This window comes from Anas acuta, chromosome 9, assembly GCF_963932015.1.
Source record: "Anas acuta chromosome 9, bAnaAcu1.1, whole genome shotgun sequence".
Classification (NCBI taxonomy): Eukaryota; Metazoa; Chordata; class Aves; order Anseriformes; family Anatidae; genus Anas; species Anas acuta.
Window position 1 is genome coordinate 2,253,458 of NC_088987.1, and position 25,812 is coordinate 2,279,269.

The window sequence follows — 25,812 nt, forward strand, 5'->3', positions numbered from 1 at the left end:
GGAAGGAAAGACGAAAGCTATCTCTCTGTTCAAGCTTTGTGCATCCAGCCAGCAAGTGGATCCTCCTATGCTGAAACTCCTCACACAATCAGGGGCTATTCCACATCCAGTAGCGGGAGAGAAAGAAACAGGGTCAACTTCTCTAGAACTATTTTTTCAGATTAAATTTGATACTCTTCCCTCCACAGAACTTCTCCTCCTAAACCCCAGGACAGCTATCTGGTCTTTGGAGTAAATATTCTACCTGGAATCATTTATACTAGGGATTAACTTTTGACCTCCTAACAGCTCACTACTGTCTTAAGTTCAACTTAAAAGTCAGTTTTCTACTTCAAAATACTGACAAGGCAGATTAGTGTACAACCTCACCTCTGCATGTCTGGTTATTTATATTAGAATTGAACAGTGACTAAGAAATTATTAACTGCATGATTACAGTCTAATTATCACAGAGCAGCATTCTGCTAATGAACAACTTGAGAAGCATACCCCAAAAAGTTCCTTCTGAGTTCCTTCTGCAGATGAAGCATTTCCACCACTTAGTAAAGTCAGAAGCTAGAACGTATCCAACATTGCAGGTAAGCAGAAAATTGGTCTGGGACTTGTATCACAGCAATGCCAAGTTGTACCCTTAAGTAACTGACTTACTTTCTATTTTAATCTGTCATCCTGACCAGGCTCCTAATAGTGAGCTTTGAAGTGAAGTTATTCCTTGTTTGTATCCCTAACATCCCATGCAACTCCCCCTTTCCCCAGGAATTTAATTACCTTACACAGAAGCTTTTGGGGAAGTAAGAACATTGCGATTTCATTTCACTTTTGCTGCTGAACTCTGTACACTGCCCCCTTGTGGTTGCGGGAACTTTGAAACTTCCAATAATTTGGTGTACCAACAAGGCCAGGATCTGCTGTGAACCAGGTGATGAGAATTTCCTGCTTTTTAAAACAAAAGCAAAGCACTGTGACAGCACTATGTAAGGCCAGGCTGTAGGCAGCACAGCACTGGGTTAAAGTAAACCTATTTAAGTAGGTAGCATCAGAGGAAGTGCCAGGAGGAAGCATTTACTGTTGGCAGCAGGGGTACAGATTGGTTGATTTTTTTTTTCCCCATTTCAAACATACAAATCACTACAGACATCTGCTTTTCTCTTACCCCAAGAATTGTCTCTAACAATGCAGCAATTTTCTCCAGTACATCCTTCATAGGCAGTTTAGTGTGAAGTTGATAAAGAGTAATTTTACTTACAGTGCATCAGCTTCTTTAAAAAAAGAAAGTATACCAAGTTAACCGTTAGAGGAGGTAAAATGATTACTTTGGTTTTACATGGAAACAACTTATTTAGTGAATACTTACTATGTAATTAGGCAAAGTAGTAATCTATACCAAAAAAAAATTGTCAAACCTATGTAACACACTGCACTACACTAGGCATGTAAAAAGCAGTCGAAGATTTGAAAATTGTAACGGCAACCCAATATTCTTCACATAATCTTCAGCACCTTTTCACGAAAACTGGAGCGTATATACAAAAAGACACACCGCACACAACGCTGTTGCAAGTTTTAATGTTTATTTCCCCAAGACAGCCTAGCCTGCACTCTACTTGGATAAATTTCACAAGCTAGTTTCCGCTGCTTCTAGTTTTAAACTTTAACCATGTTTCTGATGACAAGGAATGCTGCAAAAATACTCTAGTCCAACAAAGAGTTATGATCACAAAATAATCTTTATCCATTCTACAGTGTTTCAGAATTACCAGTTGATTTTAAAACACAAGGTAGATATAGATGCTAATGGTGGCTAATCTGGTATGTTTTATTATAGCAAACTGTTGTTCATGCAACACTTGTGCTCAAAGGGGAAGGCACAGCATTTCCTACAATGAGCCACCTTATAAAGAGTTCATTTTGTACAAATTTGTAACGTCACCTTTAATTTAGTGTGCAGAACCTCAAAACTGAGGCATTACTCCAATTATAAAAACACTTGCATCCCTTTTGTGCAAGTTTTAAAAATACAAAGTTCTCTCTAAAGTGGCTCAAAATAGATTGTTCATGGCTGCCTACATCTAAGATAAAAAGAGTCTAAAACAATTGGATTAGGCATATTAAAGGTGTTCAAACCATGACTTGATTTGTACATCTATTCACACCTCTTTTCGGTCTTTATTCGGCAGTACATATGCACCAAATTCCATTTTTAGAAGTTTCCATATCATTTTCATAGAAAACAAAGTTTGAAAACAAGTAACATTGAAACACAGCACGGTATTCTACCACAACGGAAACATTTGGTTACAGGACTCAACAAAATCTAAAAATGAACTATGCTGTAGATTACCACATGCAAAGGTCTTCATGTTATCTTTGAAAATGAAAAGGATGAGATTTTATTACCACATTTTACTGCTTTCTACTATTATGGTAACTTGTGTACTGCAACACAGTCTATTTGAAGGGAAATGTATGATTTTTTTCATGCAAAAATCTACAAATTAGTTTTGATGATATGGAAAGCTTTTCATAACATCAAACATTCATCTGGTGCAAATGCACAGGGAAGCCTTCCTGAAATTCTGACTTTACAAGTAACTAATAAGCCATACAGGAAAGAACTTAAAAATAACTAAAAGAAAAATAAGAGGGGAAAAAAAAACAACAAAAAAAAGAAACACAGGCTGCAGGAGTAAACCAGAGTCTGCTGCTAAACCGGTCTTTGTTTTTGTGTCCAGTGTAAGTTAACACTTATGAACTCATTTTGATGATTTACTAGGTTTATTATCAGCCCCCTGAAGGCGAATCAAGCTTGCATGCGTTCACATACAGCATCACAACCATACTCTCGTACACACGCCACTCCAGGACTAGGAGTCTGCTTCATGACTGAAGAGCCCCAGATTTGAAACATGAGCCTGGCTCCACAGCATCGAGTCCAGACATTCATTCAATGTTGTCCATTCACACGGTGCTTCATAGCAAGGCCTGGGCTCATTCTCCTTGGACTTATATGGGCATCCTATTCTCTTATGCTTACAAGGCTTGATGATGATAGTACTGCATTTCCCCCCAATTGCTCTAGTAAGTCATTGTTCCTTCTCAGGCACTGAAGATCTTTGACCTGTAGCCCTTTTTCTTTGAACAATCTAAATAAGCATTCAGTGTGAAGTTTTTCATTACATTTTGCCACTCATTCTCACTCGCACCCACTCGCCATCTTGACTTCATTTGGGCTTTTCTGTGATTCCAAATGAAATCTTCACATTTTCTTTCCCGATTTAATGCAGCAGCGGATCCCATGAGCCAAGATTGATGGATCAAACCTTTTTTTTTTTTATTCAGTGCTGCATTGTACCTAACTTCCAAAATACCACTCTAAAACTGGAACCCTTCTGCTGGTACATTGGCAGATGAATTGAAACCATATGTTCCGCCTTGTATTGCTTCTGGTACAAGGCTAGGATCTTCATCAATCTGTTGAAAGAACAAGAACACTGTAAGAATTAACAGAAACACAGAAGTCTCACTAAAAAGAGATAATCTTAAAGAACTTTCCTCCTTTCAATTGATCTCCTTCATTGCATAAATTCCTGTTGATCTTTCTCAACTTAGTAAGAGTACTATTATGACAAAGTAAGTTAGCCTGAAACGGTTTAGATTTTATTTAGTAGGTAGGCTACATAGCACCCAGTAGTCTTACTTACGAAGTTCTCACTTCTGGCAAGCATTCTGTCAGCCAAACATCATACTTATTGCCAGCTTATAAAGCATCACTGTTCTTAGAAGCAACCAGTATCATTAAATCATATAAGGAATACGCTGAAACTGCAGTTTCAATTTAAACAGGTAGTATACAGGTTACCAAATCGGCACTACATTAAATTCCAAGTCCTGTGGTATACACAAAATCTGAGTTCCTAAAGGAGACCTGTGTTACTGTTCGTATAAAAATGGGACTCTAGAAAAAAAAACAACTCTACTTGCAAACATGCCCTACCAAGTTACTTGCAAACATGCCTACCAAGTTTTACCATTTCTGTAGTAATCTGTTCAGCCAACAAGAAAACCCTCATTTCATGATGCAGACTGACATTATTGTATTCCCTTTCTACGCAGTTAGCTTATCTTATGATTTAAAGTGCATATAAATCAAAAGAGGGTTTTGGATTTGTATTACACTTTTAAGCTGAAATAAACATTCTTGATCAGCCCATCTTAATTTTCACTTCATGCACCCTTATTTTCACTTGACACCTACCTCTGCAACTACTATTCAGAATCTTTTTTCTTAAGAAGCAGAATCTCAGACTTGGTACTCAAGTCAGCAAGGAGCTTATCAGATGTTAAAACCAAGCTTAGTCAGAAGCTGGCAGTTCAGAGAACCATTTGAAGGCTAGTATTTTGTTCCCTCAGGTGCAGCTTAAATTGCCTATCAGAACTTCAGATGACCGTCATCATGAAGAATGGAAGACATGCAACTGGTTTACGCAAGGGGATCATCCGTCACTAACTCTGATGAAGTTTTAAGCAACTAGTTTATGCTGTTGACACCAAATAACCCAATGCTATGACACTTTAGGATGCCAGTGGACAACTCAATGCTTTTCTCATCCAGACTAAAAACAGGCAAGTTTTTCAGAATCCATGGCTATAAGCACAAGATCTATGCAAGTAACCCTAACAGTGAGGGCAAACTTTCAGCGTAATAAAGTTGTCCCACTTAAGGCCAGAGAAATTCATATTCAGTTACGGTGATAACATCCAGCAGGCTGTTTACATGAAAACTCATCCTATTTCTGCTATCTATGCAACTGCACCACTCAGGAATACAGATTAGGACAAGGCTTTTTATTTATTTAAACAGATGTCCTTCAAAATCCTAGAAGCCTCTTGTCATTGCCTATAATCAACTATTCAGAAAGGCTGCGGCATCAAGTTAAAAATTCCATGAGCTTAATAGCCCATTTTAGATTTTTATTTAATCATATTTAGAATTAATTTTCTATTCTGTCAGTACTGGTCTGATGGAATTTTAATAAAGAACGCTAGCTACAGTTTCAATGAATTCCCTGAAATAAGTCTGTAATTTTGCATACATATGTGCAGCAGTATTGTAAGTGCTCATCAGTGAATTGGGTAGAAAAAAATTCTGAAAAAAAAAAATGAATAAGTGCTTCTCTATAAAGCAGTCTTTAGAGCTGTTGTCGCCCTTTTGAACCACGTCTATGAAAACAACCAAATGATTACAAAACCAGATTTCAGAGCTATAACACACTTACATCATCTGAAGAGAAGAACTGATCAATGATCTCATAAGCCAGTTTGTAGATGTCTTCATTTTCATGATTTTGTAGCTGTTCGATTTTCTCCAGGCCTACAGAGAACACAAAAAAACCACAGTCAAGTTGGAATACTAAGTTCAGACCAAAAAAAATCCTTCTCCATAAGGCCTCATCATACAAAATCATTAAAAACAAAACCAGGCACAATAAAGTGAATCTCAATAAGATGCTGTTAAAACCCACTTGACATGCTTAAGTATAAAAGACTTTGCTGAATCTCTAAGAAGTTATCAGAGGTTGAGGAATACACACTACAACAACAAAGTACATCCAGTCATACCACAACAAAAGTCATAAGGTCTATGCCAGCAACGATTGTGTTCTCTTCTCCCTGTGAGTGGTTGGGGGAATCTTTGGAGATAAGGGGGAGGACCAGGGGATGGCGGAGGGCTGTAAGTACTAGATCATACTCCCTTTTCCTAAAAACATCTTTTCAACACCTGGTGTTGTTGCCATGACAGGTGAAATTCCAAATCCACATGCTTTTGGATGTGGTAATGCATGCCAGTTACTGATCTGTAGCTCAATTATACAGCAAGTAGCTCCAGGATGATAAAAGTTACTAGCAGACAGGTGCACACATATGAATGATTTGCTTAAAACACCTGTGCCAATACACACAAGGGCACGTGGTAGGAGATCAAACAATTTCTGCAAAACAGTATAAAAACAATTAAGCACCATACCTCCACACTCTTCTATAAGATTGGCTAATGTTTCTGCTTCATCTTCAGCCATTTTTAATATATTACTTAGTCCATCCAGAACCACTTGCACTACTTGTGCATCTTTCACTGTTAGCAAATTGCAAAAGGGAGGAATTACATTTTGTTGAATTAAGTATGCCACCTAGGGGGAAAAAAAACACAAATAGTAATCTCATGAGTGTGACAAACAAAGCACCAGAAGCACAAAAGCAGACAAGTTTAATGAAATCAAAGCACTTAAAGTTACTAAACGGGATAAGAATAGTTTGTAGCAGTCACTTCCAGACCTTTTTTTTATAGCATGAACAGGTAACATCTATGAATTATGTTATCTGGGTATATTATATATTATTATAGCAATATATATGTATATTATTGTACCAATATATGAGTATATTGCTTAATCAAATACTAGATACTGTAAATTTTTCAGTATTAGAGAAGTTTCAACCTTATCTTTGAATGACACACGCCCCCGATTCAATATTCTGGGTTGACAAGGAACTAGTATATTTCTACTCAGTGGCTGCTATCATAATTATCACATTCTTATCCAAGCAGGGAAAAGAATGTGGAAAAAAGATACTACTGCCGAATGACCAAGATTCTTATCAGAGCCTGAACGCAGTTATCCATACCTACTCAGCCCCATCCCAACAGAAGTGTCTCCACCCAAATCCCCACTGACATGCCTGATCTCAGTTCATTCCAAAAAGAGAAACTAAGTTCACTCCTTAATCCACTGTGGAACAAAAAAAACAACAAACTGGAGAGTAGTCTACACATTCATAATCATGGCACAAAGTCTAAGGACCTTTTCTTAAGGTTTGACTCACTTGGTCTTTTCTTCCGCTGATTGTTAAGTTGCTTATTGCCCAAGCAGCTTCTTTCTGGGTACCAAAGTCACCCTAAAATTACAACAGTAAATAGAAGTAAACGTTCCAGTTCTTACATGCAGTATTTTACTAAAAGCTTCAGCTCCCCACAGTAACACCATATCAGTTTTCATTAAGGAGGGAGGTTAACTAACAGATCGTACAAATGTTTGAGTCTACTTGCAGGGCAGTCATCCCATCCCTGCAACCATGTTTTTATTGATCTTCCACAGAAAGTTTGTTTGTAGCACAGCGAAGAAAAAAAAAAACAGCACTCTCCTCTCTCACATTCTTTATCAACAGCTGTCACATATTACAGGGAGCGATAAGTGGCAAGTGTCCATTTTGATAAACATACCCCACATACTATATTAGTACATACTATAACTGTCTGCTTCTGAAGTTAACCAAGTTTTCTTTTTTTTTTTTTTTTTTTTTAAAAAAAAATGTCTCTTTTGCTTTTCTCTGTGACCAATAAGTTAGCATTTATGAATACGTTACTTAAGGAAAAAGACAAGTATTTCTTCAGTCTTAACCCCAGTCTTTATTCAGGTGAAAGATATTCTATCTTTGTCTTGGCTGAAATCATAAGATTGGTATTTCTAGCTTCCTTCCACACTTCAAGAAAGAAATCAAGTCATGGGTAAAGCAAAAAGTGGGAAACTTTTGAAAGATTGTAACATGGTACTGTTCCCATGAGAAAGCATGCTTTTAGCTCCCTTCTCTCTCATAAGGCAGATCCTTGGAAACACAATGCAGTTTGGATACTAGTGTTTTAAAAGACACCAAGGTTCTACGTTTGAAATCCAAAACAGGTATTTGAAGCCCAGAAAGATGACTGATTAGCATTCAAGCCTGGTACTCAACAAGCAGTGAGAAACTGAAAAAGCACGAGAAAAACATTCAGAAATGTTTGACAGCAACTATGTGAATTCACTATTTAATAAAAAAGGCAATAAAAGCTTTATCTCTGCAACCTTATGTATCACTGAAAAGTAGTGTACATCTACACAGGCATACAGCATGTAGCCATTTCTGCAAATAAACAACTGAACACCATCTACAGTTATCTTCTACACCCATCTATTTTTTGTTGATAGGTTTACTTGTTAAAAAAAAAAAAGATGGGACATTGCCATTCCATGATCTAATATTACAGTATCATTACTTGGATACTCTCAGACTTGATAAATGTCGAAAATGATCAAGTTAATCAATGCAACTGTTGAGCGTGTCTTGAGGTTTCCAGATAAGGCAGGGGAAATAAAAAGGAGAATTAAGTCCTTAAACTCTGGCAAAATGTTGGGAAATACCTTATTGTTCCCCATCCATACCTCTTTGTGTTATATTTGGGCACACAATTCTGCTCCCAGTCTTTACAAAGAAAAAAATAAACAAGACTAAGGAGGAACCAAGAAGGATTGACCTGCTTCTTTCCCCTAATACGTTCAATATGCCCCTCCTCACAGCTCTTTGTGAAAGATCATCCAAAACAGTAATGTACTTCTTGCCATGTATGAAAATGCTCAAGGGTAGACATTATCATTATTCCCCTCCACACACCCCATTTCACAGTACTACGTAAAACAAAGCAATGAATTCAGTGTCATTTTCCCCACTTCAGGAAACAAACAGTTAAATTTTTCTTGTTATCTAACCTTATCTAGAAGATGTATTATCATTGGAACAAGGTTTGCATCTATTACTGCCTGAACTTGCTGCTGATTCCCTGCAGTGATGTTAGATAGGAACCACACCGCTTCCTGCAAAATAAAAAGATTTGAGAAATCATTAATTCGGATACTATTGTATATTGTACTTTATTTCCTCCAGCAAGTTTTTAAATTCATATTTTCGGGTCTGCAATTCATGCAATTCTCAAATATAGTTAAGAAATGATAGTATATATGTGAATTCCTAATGCAAACTAGACCTTCAGGAAACAAAGATGAAAGCCTCGCCTTGGGAAATGCTGCAAGGCTCTTCAGTCTTTCACTGTAACCAAGTTGCAACCCCAAATCCACAGACTAAATAGAAAAAGTATTTAACAAGGCTACTTATGAGCATTTCAAATTGATTCTGTTACTGAGGACGGCACAGCAGTTTTCAGCTGATGGTCAGAAAAGCTCCAAAATACAAACTAGCACATTTTCCAAACAAATGATAGAAGATCTATTCTACCTGCTCCACAACGTCTTATTTGTGTCAGTCATCAAGAAAATGCACTACCTATCATTTAAATTCTTGCTTTTTCAGGAATATTGTAAAGTTATAGGACCCTTCTATTAGCCTAAGACACCCCTTCAACAAGCGAAATGGAGGTGTCTAGGAAAACGTTTAAGGGAACAGTTTTCCCCTCTCTTGGGAGTATGCCCTCCCAGTCCTCACATTTAAATGGTGAACTAAGCCAACGACTATGTATGAATTCCTATGTTAAACAAGGAACAAGAGCCCTTCCCTGCACACCCACCTCCTAATGCTAAGCCTATAAATTTAGTCAAAAAATAATGAGCATATACTGAATATACTGACAAATTTTATATGAAACTATCTCCTTGTTCTAATCTTACAGTTGATACACTTCTTTATCAGAAGCTTCCCACCACTCTCTTGGTTCCCCTCTCCTCTCAACTTAACCAGGATGAGAACTTTTTGGACAAATATTTCTATCAAAGTGAGATTCAGAATTCACACATTTCTGTACTTGAAAATTCAACTGAGTCTCTTGGATCAGATCACAGGATCACTTCTATTCATGAACCTGTTAGAGATTTAAGATGCCTAGGCCTGTCTTGGTGAGCTTGTTTTGGGCTTTAATCATCGGCAATGTCAGAAAACAGGACCCCAGAATTTAACAACATGCCTCAGATGCACTCCGGAATCAGCACTTCATTATCAGTGCCCCCAGTTAAAGCCTCTTCTATACACGCACGCACACACACACGCACCCCCGCCCACCCACCCCTTTTAAATGCTATTTATCACACACACTCCATTCAAAGAGACATCCAATTATCTCTATTTCATCACTTCCAAGAGAGTCAGTTTAATTAAAATGTTTCACGTATCAAGAATTCCAACTTTTAAGTCAACAGACAGAATTACAAGATTTAATTAAAAATTAAAGCTTGAATTTTTATGAAATTAAACCAGAAGAATCAGAAAACAACCTTTCTTGTCAAGTACAACTTCACAGCTCCTCAGAGATTTTCCTACAGATCTCAAATTCAAGAAAAAATATCACCACCCTATCTGATCTTGACATAAGCTGGTATTTTGTAATTAGTTACTCAAATCTCTACCCCACTACGTTATGTAGGTTCCAAGAGAGCTAAGCTGAATATAAAGGAGTTACCAATCAGGTCCAAATTGTGCAGTGACATACCTTATTAATTTTTTCTTTGGGATGTGTCAGAAGTGCTGGAAAATGTGAAAGAGCTTCACAATTCAGAACTACTTGTGTCTGTTCGTCGGTACCAGTGACAATGTTTCCTACAGCTCTCAGTGCAGCAGTCTGAAACAAAACACATTCACTTCATTCAAACAAAAATCTTTTAAATGGAAACAAAGATTTTTCTAACTGAGCACATTCTATACCTTCAAATGGCTGAAAAAATACAAATGCCACATCACACAGGAAAAGGTACTTTTTACACCTTAACACAGTCCATAAATAGAAACCAGCTACTTTCTCCAGTATTGCATCTTGAGTAATGCTCCCTTCAAGTTATCTAAACTTACTTGCACTTTAACTTCTTGATGACTGAGAAGAGGAACCAAATGAGGGACTATTCCAGAGTCTATCACCATCTGGATCTGTTCGTTGCCAGCATCCGTTAGATATGAAAGCGCCCAGACTGTATCTACCAATATCTAACATAAAAGAACATTTGTCATTAGCACATGAGCATCGGGCTTAAAAAAAAAAATTAAACCAGAACTAACGAAATACAGCAGATTCATATCCATAACCTACTTTGCTCTACAAACTTCATACCTTTCACTCTAAATAATTCTGATCTAGACCTGCTATTCGGCCTAGCTCCTAAGAATACAGAGACTAAAAACACTGAACAACAGCTAAATTGTAGATTACAGCCAAAAATCTAAAGGATATAAGCACCATCTAAACATAAAATCAAATATATCTGCCCTTTCCTTGAAGTACTATTGGACAATGTGAGATATGAAAGATGGTCCCCTAGAAATAAGAGAAATCCCTAGGAAATAAACTAGGGGCATTTAACATTCTAAAGGAAATGGTCCACACATCATGTAAGATCAAGTTATTTTTCTTAGCATCATGCCAAAGCATTTAAGAAAAAAAAAGCCAAAAAGTTTTTTGAAGTCCGGTGCAGCAGCAACTTAGAATTTCTTCTGCTTAAGTATTCACACAGAGAAGCAAATTTCAGCAACAGTAAATCTAGATATTTCAAGTGACAGCTCACAAAAAAAAAAAAAGACTGAGCTAGCAACTTTTAACTGATCCACAAATACAATGATTTCAAGATATTTGTATAAGCTTCACTGTCACCTGTTTATATACAGGGAATTAGCGTACAGTATATTAACTAAAGCATGCATTATAATTATATTTAAACATTTTGGTAAAGCACTGCTGCCATAATTTAAACTGAACTGTAACTTCACCAAAGCAAAGATTAAATCTTAAGTAAAAAACTACACCAGAACACAAAGCTGTCTCAAAGTGGTGTTACTTACATTTACATCTGTGTGGTGAATTAAAACACAGAGAGCTGGAAGGATCTGAGGAGGAAAAGAACAATTTGACAGTTATTTTTAAGGCATTCAGACACTCAGCTTCACTTTAGTTACACTGACTGAGCAGTGAATAATTCAGTCACCTCCTGAATGGTTTCCATCGGCGGAGGAGGATCTTTGTGACGGCACAAGTTGACCATGACCCAAGTAACATTTCTTAAGAAAGTTATGGGAATAGATGGGCTGATAAAGGACAGCAGTGGTTTCACTACTCCAAGACTAATAACGTAATCTCTACACTGGGGTCCATCACCTGTTGAAGATATCAAAAGTATGAAGACAAAGATCATCACATTCCATTCACAAAAAGAACCACCTCAAAATTATCCTCTTAAATTAAAAACAGACTGCAAATCCCTAAAGATAATCTGAGGACACTAAGCGGTAAAGCATAATGTATGTACAAGCCCAACACCTTGTTGTTTGGGAGACTAAACTGCCTCATCTGGTTCTGCATACATCCAACAAAATAATATCTAAAGAATTATTAATAATGGCTACTTAGTAAATAATATTGGATCCACTCTTCAGCATCCAGGCTTATGAAGGAGTCAGTCTACTGCAGCTTCTGTATATTTAAAACTCCGATTATTTGCAATGCATACAAAGCTTAAGAATATGAGCTTTGGAACTATGCAGATATACAGATATGTATCTATCAATTACACACTTACACAAAGCCTCCAGCCTCCTGTCCAGTTGCTTCATTTTGAACTACTCATTAAAAACAACTAAATTCTTCAGAGAAAGGTGTTAAAGTGTGCACAAAAGAAAAATTAAACAGAAAACCAACTGATCACAACTCATCTAGAATTCTACACAACGTATGTCAGCTGAGGCCAGATTTCAGAACCCAAAGCAAAAGTTTTCATTCTAACTATCTGCATGCCTGTTTGCAGATAATTTGTTCTCCTGCACCTGCAATGAAACCGTGGAGCCATGTTTTTGTGTGTATACTTCAGCACACGATAGAGAAAACAGGAAGAAGTTCAGTACAGGGTAACTGCCAGCAACAACTGCTTTTTATCTTACAGTTGTACACCTCCAAGTTCTAACACAAAGTTTTACTTATTTTATTCATTCAATTTCAAAAGGAACTTAGTTTTTAGTGGCAGGAATAACACAAACCTATGATATTTCCTAAAGCCCACACAGCTTGTTCGCAAACATTTTGATGAGGCGAATGCAGCAGTCTCAGAAAAAGTGGCACAGCATCTGAAAAATACAAACAGAAGTCCATGCAATTATTAAGAAATTCATCTCTCAAAAGACAAAATAGTTGACATACTTGATCATTAAATACATTTTCAGACTGCATGAGAAATTTTTCCCATTGTTGAGTACTGGTCAGAACTGTAACTTCCCAGATGATACTGAAATAAGTCACTGCGTATTTTTCCTCTCATATTTCCAGACTCCATTCAGCATCTTTTGACAATCTTTATGAAAGTATACATACTGCAACAGCAGCTGTTTCTGTGAAGGCAGTCATCTTGGTTGAATATGGATATCCCATCCTTAACTTTAAGTCTCATTTTAGACCACTAAGCTTTGGCTGTACTCAATTTGAGAGCCATAATCCAACATACTGGGACAACCTAGCTCGTCACTGCAGAACAGGTTTCAAATGCTGACATTACATGACAAAAAAGGGAGTCAGTTGATTGAGCAGCAACAAGTTTCCAAGCGGTAACACACAAACTCCCCAAACTCATCAAGTGAGCTACATTTCTAACTCAGACAGAAGAATCCTCCTAATGTTTAAAACTAAAGCTGAACCACTATTTAAAGCACATTCTGTGCTCACCAAACCACACTTAATTAACTAATCTCTTTTCTTTAACCTTAGCAGTAAAGGTGTTTGCTTACATTAATGACAAAGTTTAGTCTGAAATAAACACTCATTTACTTTAGATCACATGAAATTTTAAGAAATACTGGTATTTTGTAGTACAACATTCAAGGAAAGCCTTTTTTGAAAAATAAGGAAACACATCACAAGGAAATTCATATTTTCTACTAGAGGTATTTTACAATGCCTATACGCAAGAGAAAAAAAGTTGTCCCCAACAACTACTGTGTGCTTTCAGAAAAATGACCGACCTTTTTTAAATTAAAACAATCGTTAGAAGAAATAAAACATACTTTCGTATGTTTTAAATATTAGGTCAGCTAATACAGAGCACACACACAAGCCTAGCTAAAAATCAAAGACCATCACAAAGATAATTACTGTAATTGGCACCCATCTTCAATCCATCAACAAGCTAGGTTTAAAAAAGTGTTCTAGGTCATCAAGAGGTGTGGAGCAATATACACTAGTTAGGTTTCCTGTAGAAAATTCTAGATGCAACTGCAAATTGTAAGTATCAGCAATGATGCATCCTTTGATAAAGCTTGGATTTGACCCTTGAAGTTAACAGGCTTTTAACAGTTTGTAAAAGCAAGGGAAACCAATCTTGCAAACTATGCGGTCTTAAAGCAAACGTTCATTTAAAAGAAGTCCTTAGACTGAAGTCACCTGCCTTAAATTTCTTTGAATTTGCTATTGATAATTAACCTATTTTCTAATTAAGAATTGATGAAACCCACCCAGCCATCTAACAGCCAGGCTGGTGCTAAGAACTTTCTTATCAGAGATGTATATACCTATTATTTAAAAAAATATATATAAAGCCAGACAACACACAGGTTGTGAGAAGCCTGTAACTGCTTAGCACTAACAATGAAAAAGAGATAATCTACCTCAATCACTCAATTTAAACAGTCAGTCACAGAAGACACTGATATTTCATCACAAACCACAACATACATTTTAGAATTACTTAACAAAAGAAACATTGGCATTTCATCACTTAAACCACAATATACAATTTAGAGTTACTTACTACATTGAATAGAAGTTCCAAGTAGTCAATATATTATAATGGTGGTGTTGGGAAAAAACAAACTTAGGTATAATTCTGGGTCTTTTCATTGTTAGAAGCATGTGTAACAGTATCAGCAGCACAAACTGCAATACAACACTAATTCCAACTATTAAAGATAATGGTATCTCACATAGTGCAATTTTTGTGGATTTCTTCATTGGATTTTTGACATACTTTTGTTTAAATGCATGTTTGATTCTTCCATGGGTGTCAAGGAAGAAGCTCTTACGACACTTCTGTTTTGGCTTTTTTTTTTTTTCAGATCAGTTAGGCCATGTTAAAAGTACAGAAGATAGTTTACAGTACTTGGCAGTTCAGATTTCAAGTACAATTCCTCCCCAAACTTCAGATTCCTCAAAACACTAAGGCCAGCGTAGTGTTTTTGCTTCAACTTGATTTTGGAAGAGAACTGGATGAGACTCTCTCTTTTTTTTCCCCTCTTTTATTTTTTTTTTGGACTTTTTAATATTTGAAAACTGAAAACCAGCAGATATAACTCTGCTACAAGTGTGAGTTCCCAGAAGAGATTACTCACCATCATGAAACCCAACTGAATTTAAAAATCTGAGAAAATGAAGAACAAAAGCAGGTGTGCACTTCAATTGATGCTGCTTGCCAGAGAAGAAGTAGAACTTCTGGCAGGAGACTTCATGGGCAGGTCCTTCAGCGACGGGCCTGTGATTGACAACTCAATTTCAACCATCCTAGCTATCTCATGAAAGGACCAACCCTATCACATGGATTGGTGAACATGCTTGAGATACACGAGAAACAGGAGTGTGGATGCTCTTTACAGTATCATTCAGATCTTCTGATTTTTGTGGAAGCTACAGTGCATGCTTTATCAATGATCAAATACTGTTGGACTTACTAGATTGAACTACGGCCTGTGTTTGTTCAGAGGTTCCAGATGCAATGTTTGTCAAAGCCCATGCAGCTTCAAACTGTAAAGAGGGACTACAAAATAAGAAAAAAAAAATATTGCAACATGAATTTTCAACCAGAACTCATAAGCACACTAGCTAAATTCTGAGAATTCTCACAATGTAATATTCCAAGTTGTAGAAATACTCACTTGTCATCTCTTTCAAGACAGTGCACTAAAATAGGTAATATTCCGGATTTTATTAGGTCATCAATTGGTGGATTGCGATCACTGGAAAGCAGCTTTCTGTTTAGGAAAAGAAAACAGAAACTTAAATCACAGAACGAGAAGCAAGGACTAGGAAGGATCTCAGGAGGTTGTTTAGTCCAACCTTCTGTTCAAAGTGCAGCTATTGCTATCGCTTAATCAGGTCAGTCATGGCTTCATGTAGTTCAGTTTTGGAAACCTCCATGCAGAGAGATTCAACAACATCCCTGGACAGACCATTCCAGTGTTGCACTATCTTCTGGCAGAGAATTTTCTTACCTAGTGTCTACCTCAAAGATGAAACAGGCTTGTTTTCAATAATAAGGGAAAATAACTAAGCCCCAAAACTGAGATTACTGAAAAAAAAATAAGTTATTACATTCATTGCCTGTTTCAGTGACCACGTTTCCTCTGGCAATAAACTTAAAAATTAGTCAGTCAGGAAAACAGAGATCACCACAGTTACACCCTCCTGCAGCTTCTCCCTCCCCCACCCACGAAGGGAGATAAGACAACCCTGGCTGCTTTGACAGGAACAGCAGAAGCACATTTCTTCTTCTTGCTCAGTGACACGACAGTCATAGTGCAGACTACTCATAAACCACCTGCTCAAACAGGTAGAGAACTCTTACTACAAGAGCCAATTAATGCTTCAGGTTTTGGGACAGTAGTTTTTAAAAATGTATTGAAAGAAGCATTTCTAATCAGTTTTCTGTTCCTGTTATTCCAGCTGTTTGTTTTGGGGGTTAGACACGTGCAAGATTGCTCCTTCCTGCTCCAGCTTCAGACTAAAGGATAGTACAGATTAAATAGTTTTAGAGGAAAACAAATGCTTTTCAGCCTTAACTAAAGCCATTCCAGCAACTGCACTGACTTAACTTCAAATTAGTTTTCAATTTTAAAAAATTAAAGACACTCAAGTGGATGTTCCCATCTCCTTTTAAAACAGGCTTAATCAACTATATTTCAGTCTAACTTGCCTTAGAACAGCTCTATTTACTACAACGTTGTTCTACACGATACTACCCTGAGCTTTTTGAAGAAGGCAAGTTGCCTAATGGAAACAGGCACAGAAACCACTCTTTCCCTTATCTGTTTTAAATACATTAACTGCCAAACATCAAACTGACTTCCAGATATAAGAGAAGTCAGCTGAAATGGAAGTCTTCCCTTGCACATCCCCCAGACACTCTGGGTAAAAATGCAAAGCTGTAGCTCTGCTACAATGACAAAGCAGTAGGTTCATGAAACAGCAGTTACATACTGAATTTATGCAAGCAAAGTTTATAGAAGCATTTTAGAATACTTCAACACATGCAACTACAGAGAATTCCTCCTAAAACAAGAGGTGGTTTTAGTGGCCTAATCCATGACAGAACTAGCAAAAAGGATTTTGACAGTTCTTTCTGTATTTAAATGTAAAGACTTTGTAACCCTGCTAGCTATATTTTATTGTACTATGTAGTACTGAACTTAAGTGAATCTTAGTATTTACTTGTACATAACAAAAATTCTGACTGCTTCAAAGAACCACATATTTCATCTGAAGTTCTGTTTATCAATGATTTTAATCAGTAGGTGACATACTTTTTCCAATTAAGCTGGAATACGTTGTTTGAATTCAAGCACATGGTAAAGAATGAAAATGGTATATTTGAGAATTGCCTTACCTTGCAGCCTGCACAGCACTTAACTGTATACCCTGGTTGTCACTTGAAGCATTCTGAAAGAAGACAGAATTTAGACCTTTCAGAATTTATCACCGTGATATGTATGATGTTCAGAAAATCCTTTTTTTTTTTTTTTTACCTGTACTATTGCTTCCAAAGAAGTGTTCTGCTAGAAAATAAATTAAACAACAGTTAGAAAACAGAAATCTCTAAAGTAAAAGTAAAGACACAGTTTAAAATTAAGTTAATTCTTACCACTCTAAAGTCACCATCTATATCAGAATCTTCACAGATATCCTCATGAGGTACATTTCTCCTCTTCAGAAGATGCTCATCTCTTTTGTTCTTAAAGAGAAGGGGGAGTTGTTAAGAATGGAAGAGAAGCTTCTTTTTTAAACCAGCATCGTAAGCATTCTTTCACTGCTACTGTTAAAAGTTCCAACGTTCAAGAAGTTGGAAAAAGCAATAGAGGGAAGCGTTATTTTGGAAATCACTTTTGCTTAGAAAAATTCTCCAACTTTATCTACAGCATTAACTGTACTTTTGTTGCAAGTTTCATATTCACATATCCATCACTGACACTACAACTTGTTTGTTAGTATTTATAACAAGACAAGGCCATCCCCAGAAGCTACTTCTCTGTTCATCCCATAAGTTAAGTCATGACTACATTTCTCAGGAATTATATTTCCAACGATTCTAAACAGTGCTGAACTACAGTTTTGGGAAATAAAACAGCTTTATGTCTCCAGACATAACACCTGGTTTTGAAAGGAAAAAAGGTAAGCCTTTTAAAATCTTTAAAGTTACAATCTTTAGAAATAAAATCCTTGCTGCAAAAGCAAGAATTATTCTCCTCAGTAGATTACAAATACAATTCTGTTTTTCTGGACAGAAACAGTGAAATACAAAATACCATTTTGTCAAAACAAATACTAGTTCATCTCACCTTTCTCAACTCCACAACAACTTCATTCCTTTGTCTTCTCATAGTCTGAAAAGAATCAAAACCAAAAGTATGTTATGTTCTGAATCTATTTCAAGCGATTAAGATTTTGCACAACTATTTCCAAGAGATGCACTTTGAACAATACTTGTACACAAGATTTCATTTTCACTATAGAAGTAGCAATCAAACAGGAAGTTGAAATAATTATTCTTGTCTGCATTATTGCACAATAAAACAGTCTCTCCTAGGTCTCTGTTGAAAAAAGAAAGGATACTGAATGGGAGAATAAACAACTGTCTTAAAGGGCAATGTTGAAAGGAGTTGTAATACTTCTGGTGCTGTTCTGTTTTATACACAAGCACCATGGCAAAGTAACAAAGCACACTAAGTTTGCCTGGTATTCATGACCCTTTCTTCAATCAAGAAACTATAAACTACACTGAAAAAGCAGGCTGAAGTTCAGATTGTGCAGGTAATCCTCCATATAAACAAAGTACAGCTGCTAAAGCAACAACTGACACTAATTAATTCTTCAGAATAAGCAGATCCAGACAACAGCACACCCTTTTCCACACAATGCCACCAGGTTCCTTGTACTAGCACACCAGTGAGGTCCTCTGCCACACGAAGCATGGCTGGCCGTACCAGAGCTGTGTCTCACCCCAAAGCCAGGCTCTGCACCACCACTCATTTCTCCCAGATACTGCAGTAAATTCACAGATTTCAGCTGTGCACATTCACTACTGCATGAAACAGAACCAGCTCTGTGCCTTGGGGAATTGGTTCCTAAACAAGTTCAAATTAAAGGGACCTAATAAGCACAGTTGAACTATGAAAATATTATTTAGAAATGAAAGCCACATAAAACCCTTGGTACTGTAAGAACAAATCTGTTTGCGTTTCTACAGTCTCCCATTTACAGTATCCAGAAGAAGATGGAACTGTACATACACAGAAATTGGTTTATTAGTGCCTGTGTTAGCACAGTGTAACCAGAAAGAAAAATCATTTGGTCTAGTCTATAGTGATTTTATTCGATACTTCAAACTCTACAGTGAACGAGCAGAATTAAAACAACTGTGTTTTTACTGAGCCCCTGGCAATTCCAGAGCATACGGGACTGCATTAACGCAGGACGTGAGGAAGAGGAGCAGCTAGGAGAGCTTCTGGGTGGCAGCAAGAACCAGCTCTGAAGGGAAGGTTTATGGCTCGACTTTCAGGATCAGAATTATTTTTACTGAAAGGAATGTACATTTTATCAGAATCCAAACTTGGACTCTGATCTTTAACTTCTCAAAAAAAAAAAAAAAAGATACTTTAACTTCTCAAAGGATGGAGTTAAAGGAAAAAGGGGGCAAAAAAGGATGAGAGTGGAAAAGCAGGCACGGCTCCCCACTGCTTTGCTTTGGAGGTAGAACCCTTCATCATTTGAGGCCCAAAATGCAGTTCATCATGAGAAAAACAGGCTAAAAACAGCGGTGAGGAACACCCACACCCCAACAGCTTCCCGTGATATAAAAGGCAAGGCACGTGCCTGCCCAATGCAGCTGCAGCACCTGGAACCACCAGGGCAGAGGCACAACAACCAAGTACACGCTGACTGCCCCACACTAAAAAGCACCAAAGCAAGTAGCCAGAAAATGTGTACATCTTCAAGGAATGTTAACAGATCAAACAAAACCAGAATTAATAGTGGAGCCCAGTGCTGCTGAGATTCACTGCCATAACTTGCTCTCCACAGCAGATAAGCTTTTCAAATGTTTCTTACAACTCTTCAGATGACGGTGAGAATCTCAGAAGTGTAATCTCTGAAGAGGGAAAAAGTGTACTTGATAATAAATCTTTATGAATCCAGCTCCAGACCAACGGATGTTCTCTGCACTGCTGTAATACTTCTCTTACACGTACAGAAACGAAGCTTTAACGTTTTGTAACAGCTCCAACTCACGTCCATACTGACACAATACGGAGAAAAAGTTGCCAGGAGAAAAGTTCCTTCAGCACCTACCTCCCTGCACGTGCACTTGTTAAACTCACACTGCAGGCTGCTGGCATGGCCACAGGGCAGCCCACGGCCCTGCGCTGTGCAGCACAGCACAACATGAAGCACACATCACTTGGGCACAGGGAAAGCCCTGCCTGCAGCTGCAGGCGCCACAGGATGCTGCGCCCAAGGGAGCCGCGTGCAGCTTGAGCCCAGCAAAGCATAACCCTGGGATCCTGGTGAAGGCGAGTGGTGGCTCCGAAGAACAGAGCTGAAGGCGAGAAGCTCTTGGTCATTTATCCATGCACAAAGCGCTGCTGTCCTTCCAGAGAACCTGATGGTGTCAGACCTGGCACGCTCAAGTAGAAAATAAAATGAGGAAAACTCTCAAAGAGACTGCAGAATTGTACCAAACCCTGTGATCTCACACAGATGAGAACAAACACCTTTATGCCCGTAACAGTTATGGCAAGCTAACGAATCAGCATAAAGAGAAGATGGATCACAAGAAAAGATTCTTCTTGCCAGACTTCAATAGCAGTATTAATAGCTATGGTTCAAGCCCTTCAGCTGATCACCCAAATCCCATGTTAGCTGCAGGATCCTGACACATTCCAGTGTTTTTCATAACAGCACCTGATTCAGAAGCATTCCTCCCTCAGGAACAGCTCAGACCTACCAGTCCTTTCTCAGGATGCTGGCATATACCTGGAGTTTGTTCTCAGCTAACGTGCCCTGAACCCTCTTCTACCTCTCTCTGCATCCCTGCTCTCAAAAACCCAACCCTGCCATGTACACAGTCTGTCTCCATCCTTTTTGGGGGGATGCTACTATAAAGCATTTCACCTGAGCAGCTGTTTGTGCACCTTCAACAGGAAAAAGGTCTGGCAGCATACACACCAGGAAGGGTAGAACTTCACCTACTTCTCCCATTCCAGCAAACGCTTTGCCAAATGCACTGCTCCTACAGTGGGACTGCACAGGCACTCCAGGAAAGGGATTTAGGCCCTCCTCCATGTATTATTTTCCTCCTATATTGTTTCATTTGCAGACCACAGAAATAAAGTCTGCTCTGAAGATCACAGATTAAAATCCCATAGAATTTTAATGCCCACAGTCTCTACAAGGTGCCACCTGAAAAACACATCTCAGCAACTCCGCCTGCTCTGGAGTTATAACAGGGACTCTCAGTTACAAAAAAAAAAAAAAAAAAAATCAATGACATTGTGCACGCTGTCACTCCAGTTTTTCTCGGAGAAGTATGACTTTTTAAACAAAGTGTGTAAGCTTCATCACAGAAGTGCAAGTCAGCATGATGGAACCTATTTTTAACTAGCTCAGAGTGAAATTCCTGCTCTTCATCAGTTCCTTCCTATTGGAATTGCAACCAAAGTATTCTGTGTGGGACACAGGAAAGGGTGAAAAGCTTCTAACCACCTGGGAGCCAGTATCTCTCATGAGATTACCTTTCTTTCAACCCTCTAAAGCTTCCTTGGTGTTTCCAAGTACATGGCCACTATTACAAACCCAGTGAATTCCAGGGGCAACTCTTGTCCTGACGTTGCTAATCTTAAAGCATCCAGGCTCTATAGCTGCTCCAACCCTGGTTTTGAAGTTCCCTGCATCACAACGTAGCCTCATTTTGCATCACTCATCTCTCAGTTGCAGAGCAGAAAGCTGTTTGACACTTCTCCTGTGCTGGCACTATTAAAGCAATTCTCAGTATCTCACCCAACCACACAGGCAAGCGAGGGAAGAAAAGGGCAGCATAAAGTCACCAATTTCTTCCAGTCTTTCCAAAGGAATAATACTTAAAAATACAGCTTTGATTTCATTTCAGAAAAACTTAAACGTCAATCAAACTTGAATGCTGCAGTAAGCAACAATCACCCCCCCCAAAAATAAAATGTTTAATCAAACAAAAACAGCAAAAAATTCTTTTCCACCCTTCCCAGGAGCAAGGCTGTACTTGAGACCCCGGAATGCAGCAGCACCAAAGGGAACTACTCAGAAACAGCTCATTCACAGAACTCTGTCTACTGCAGATGCAATGGGCAGCTTGCACTTTTTCCTTGTAGAGAAGAGGAAGATCTAGTATTTGATTCCAAGGTCTATGGTACCACAACAACAAAAAAAATGTTAGAAAATAAGATTTCTTATCACAAAAACAGAGAAAACAGCTCAACCGCTCTTATTCAAGGGAAAAAAAAAACAACAAGGCCAAGTAAAACCTGTTTCTCATGGAAGAGGAAAGATGAAAAAAGTACAAGTCACCTTAACTAGCTCTCCTAGTAAATAAGCATTTGCATAATTTATTATAAAACAACAAATAGGCATTCTTTTCAGTACGATTTTTTTTTTTTTTTAATTAACAAGTGACTATTCCTGCAGTTCTGTAAGGCCAGCTCCTTCTCACCATGAAAGTGCAATTTTTTTTCCCCCCCACAGCTCTGACTCTTAAATCTTGGAAGAGCTTGGAGCATCCTGCACCTCCTAACTGGGACTCGTAAGCTCTACACAGAGATACAAATACTGCCCTGGAGTTAGCTACAAACTACTGCTCTCCTGCCACAAACTCCTCAAATACTGAGCATAAACTTCTTAATGTTTCCTTAATCAGTGCCATAAATAAGAAAAAAGAACAAGCAAACGGTTTGTGTTCCTCTATTCCCCATGTTGCCACCAATCTGTCATCCCAAAACACATGGCAGCAATAGCTCACAAGGTGACATGTCCGTGCATGCATGTTTACCCAACCCTTAATTGTATGAAGGAATTGTGTTAAACTCTACGTAAAACACGTGTTTTTGTTCCTTTCTCAAGGCCAGACTTTTTATTTTCAGAAGCATATTGATATGGACTGGAAAACAAAAATCCACCTTTAACTCAGTAAGTATTCAAAAAGCTAAATAAAAGCTCAGCATTTCTGAAGCTAAAACACTGAAAATCCCCTTTCTGCCTTTTATAAGATACACAATAACCTTTTTGGGAAGGGATAAGACCTGGAAGCTAAGCACAACGTGACAGCAACTGCTATGCAATTAACCATAAATGGGCTGCTTTTGAGCAATATGTAAGCATATATATGTTATTTTATAAGTTTGTAATTTGCAACATGTCAAATCTCACAGCCTCTAGAATTACCTGTGAATTTGGCATTCCCAAACCTAAGACTGGGATAATTCAGTTCTTCTGATATGCCAAATGGAGGCAAACTGACACAGAAAAGAAGGATCACCAGTGCTTAACTGAACTAACTAATGGCTAAAAACACAACTTCAGCAGAGGTTAAACGGGGGAAGAGTGAAGGAGGCAAGATGAAGGGAAGAGATAAAGATCAAACGCTGGCTTCCTATGCGAAGTAAATAAGTCATCCTCCTGCTAGAAGCAGCGCAGGATCCCCGGCGCTGGGAGCCAGCTGAATATACTCATTAGCAACTGTTGCTGCCATAGGATACTTGGCTGGGAGCAGACATCACCCACACCTCACCCTCTAACGACACATGTGGCGCGTAAGCAGTTAACGAGCGATAGCCATAAGCCTGAGCCATTGTATGAAAAATAACCATCCCGGCTAGTTATTTTAAGTAGCAAGCGTATGCTCCAAGAGTTGTTGGGTAGATGTCAGCATCTAAAATTTAACACAGCCTCCCAGGGCTTCTGTCGCGGTGCTGAAGGCCGCTTCCATGCTTCAGCAAATCCAGAACAATACTGAAGAGGCTACCTGCTTCCTGAGGCTCAAGTGCACAACTGATTTTTTTATTTTTTTTTGTGTGTGTGTGCCCATCCTGAACATTTTCACTTCAGCCAATTTACGTCAACCCTCGGTACATAGGCACCACAGGATAAAAAAAACGGATGAACTGCAGCCTGTATGTTCCCTTTGCTTTCATTTTTAATGTGCTAGCACGTGCTTCACTGTGCACCCTTCTAAACTCTCCCTGCTTTTAGGGTTATCTACTCGCTGATAACAAAACGATTTATACAAAAACAGACGAACATCTTAGCAAAGAGTTGCTAACAAAGCTAAGAACCCTATCAGTAAACACTGCAGCAATTGTTCCCACTTCCAACTTCTTTGGCATCACTGAGCGTTGTATGTAACTGAAGAGCAAGTTGTTTGATTGAAGTTATAGACTGAGGTACTACCGATGCCTGGATTACCTAAGTGGGAAACGTGGCAGATGTTTTCATAAATGACAGCAACTCAAACGCTGCCTTTATTTAAACAAACATGTCGTGCGGAGTGCGGTGTTTAAGGCGAGGATCCGGCGTCACGCCAACCACGGGGACACGCAGCGAGGCCAGAGGAAAGCAGAAACGGGAAGGCCAAGGCCCGCTGCTGCCTCCCCACGCACGAGTCTCCCCACAGAGAGCTGCTGGGCGAGGCGTGGAGCCCGGCTTCCCCCGGTGACCGTTCCCTGGGGCACCCCCAACCCCCCGCTCCCCTCCTGCTTCCCGGCCGAGCCGCGGGGCCGCCTCCTCCAACGCGTGCGCAGCGGCCCCGAAGTTCCCAGGCCGGGCAACCGCCTCCACCGCCACCCGCCTTGCTCAGAGGGCGATAAAGCGGGCCGGGGGGGGTGGGGGGGTTATTTCTGCGTTAGAGGGGACAGCAGGGAATCTGTCGAAGCCCCGGGGGGAGGCCCTGTGGGGGCTGTGTGGCGGCGGGGCCGGCCCGGGCCTCCCGCTGCCCCCTCACGGCGGGGCCCAACGGCCGCGGCCGGCCCCGGAGCGCGGCCTCCGCCTTCCTCCCCCCCCCACCCCCCCCATACCCCGCCTCGCTCCCCCTTCATCTCCTCCTCCTCCTCCTCTTCCTCCTGCTGCCGCTGCTGCCAGGCGGATGCGGGCCCTACCTCCGGGTCGCGGCCTTTGTTCTTGAAGTTCTTGAGGCGCTGGTTGTCCAGCTTCTCCTGCTCCGCCATGGCGGCGGCGGCGGCAGGGGGGGGAGCGCGGCTCCTCCGCCTCCTCCTCCGCCGCCTGCCGGGCCCGAACCCGCCGGGCCGGGTCCCGCTCCGCTTCCCCTTTCCTTTTCGGGTCTTTTTTTTGGCCCCTCAGCCGCTCCTTTCCCGCTGAGGCGAGGACGACGCCGCCGCCGGGCCTGCTCCGGGCGCCGCTGCCGCCGGGGCCGGGCGGAACGGGCCGGGAGGGCGCTGAGGGGAGGAGAAGGGGGGGGGGAGGGGGAGGGGGAGGGGCAGCCTCGCTCTAGGCCGCCCGGCCGCGCCCGCCCATTGGCTGCGCAGCGCGCGCCCGGCGGCCAATGGGAGGAGGGGGAGGGGGAGCGGCGCCACCGCCTCGCGCGGGACCGTGACGCGAGCGGTGACGATGAAGCGGGGGGGGGGGGGAGGGGGCGCTGTGAGGCGCTGAGGGCCCGGCCCGCCGCCATCTTGGGAGGTGGCTGAGGCGGGACGGGCAGTGCCCGGCTGTGCCATACCCGGGTTATACCC

At 39.9% G+C, this 25,812-nt stretch overlaps 1 protein-coding gene and 1 non-coding gene across 3 annotated transcripts; both read right to left on the reverse strand.

Moving 5' to 3' along the window:
* Positions 1 to 1,552: 1,552 nt before the first annotated feature.
* On the reverse strand, positions 1,553 to 25,536 carry KPNA4 (karyopherin subunit alpha 4). Of its 2 annotated transcripts, none has more exons than XM_068692149.1 (17): positions 25,222 to 25,536; positions 18,385 to 18,429; positions 17,691 to 17,780; positions 17,575 to 17,601; positions 17,436 to 17,488; positions 15,709 to 15,804; positions 15,505 to 15,590; positions 12,832 to 12,918; positions 11,787 to 11,956; positions 11,644 to 11,688; positions 10,663 to 10,794; positions 10,307 to 10,435; positions 8,580 to 8,684; positions 6,883 to 6,954; positions 6,026 to 6,188; positions 5,277 to 5,371; positions 1,553 to 3,471 (listed from the first exon to the last, which is right to left on the reverse strand). In XM_068692149.1, exons 1-17 carry the CDS (start codon positions 25,288 to 25,290, stop codon positions 3,373 to 3,375), a joined length of 1,563 nt encoding a protein of 520 aa, XP_068548250.1. In that variant the 5' UTR covers positions 25,291 to 25,536; the 3' UTR covers positions 1,553 to 3,372. The 2 variants fall into 2 exon arrangements, with proteins under 2 accessions (XP_068548250.1, XP_068548249.1); XM_068692148.1 differs by having other exon boundaries at positions 17,575 to 17,604.
* Positions 9,647 to 9,956, reverse strand: LOC137861603 (small Cajal body-specific RNA 7). Its single transcript, XR_011099731.1, has one exon. It is a non-coding gene; the product is annotated as a small Cajal body-specific RNA 7 (non-coding RNA).
* Positions 25,537 to 25,812: the final 276 nt, after the last annotated feature.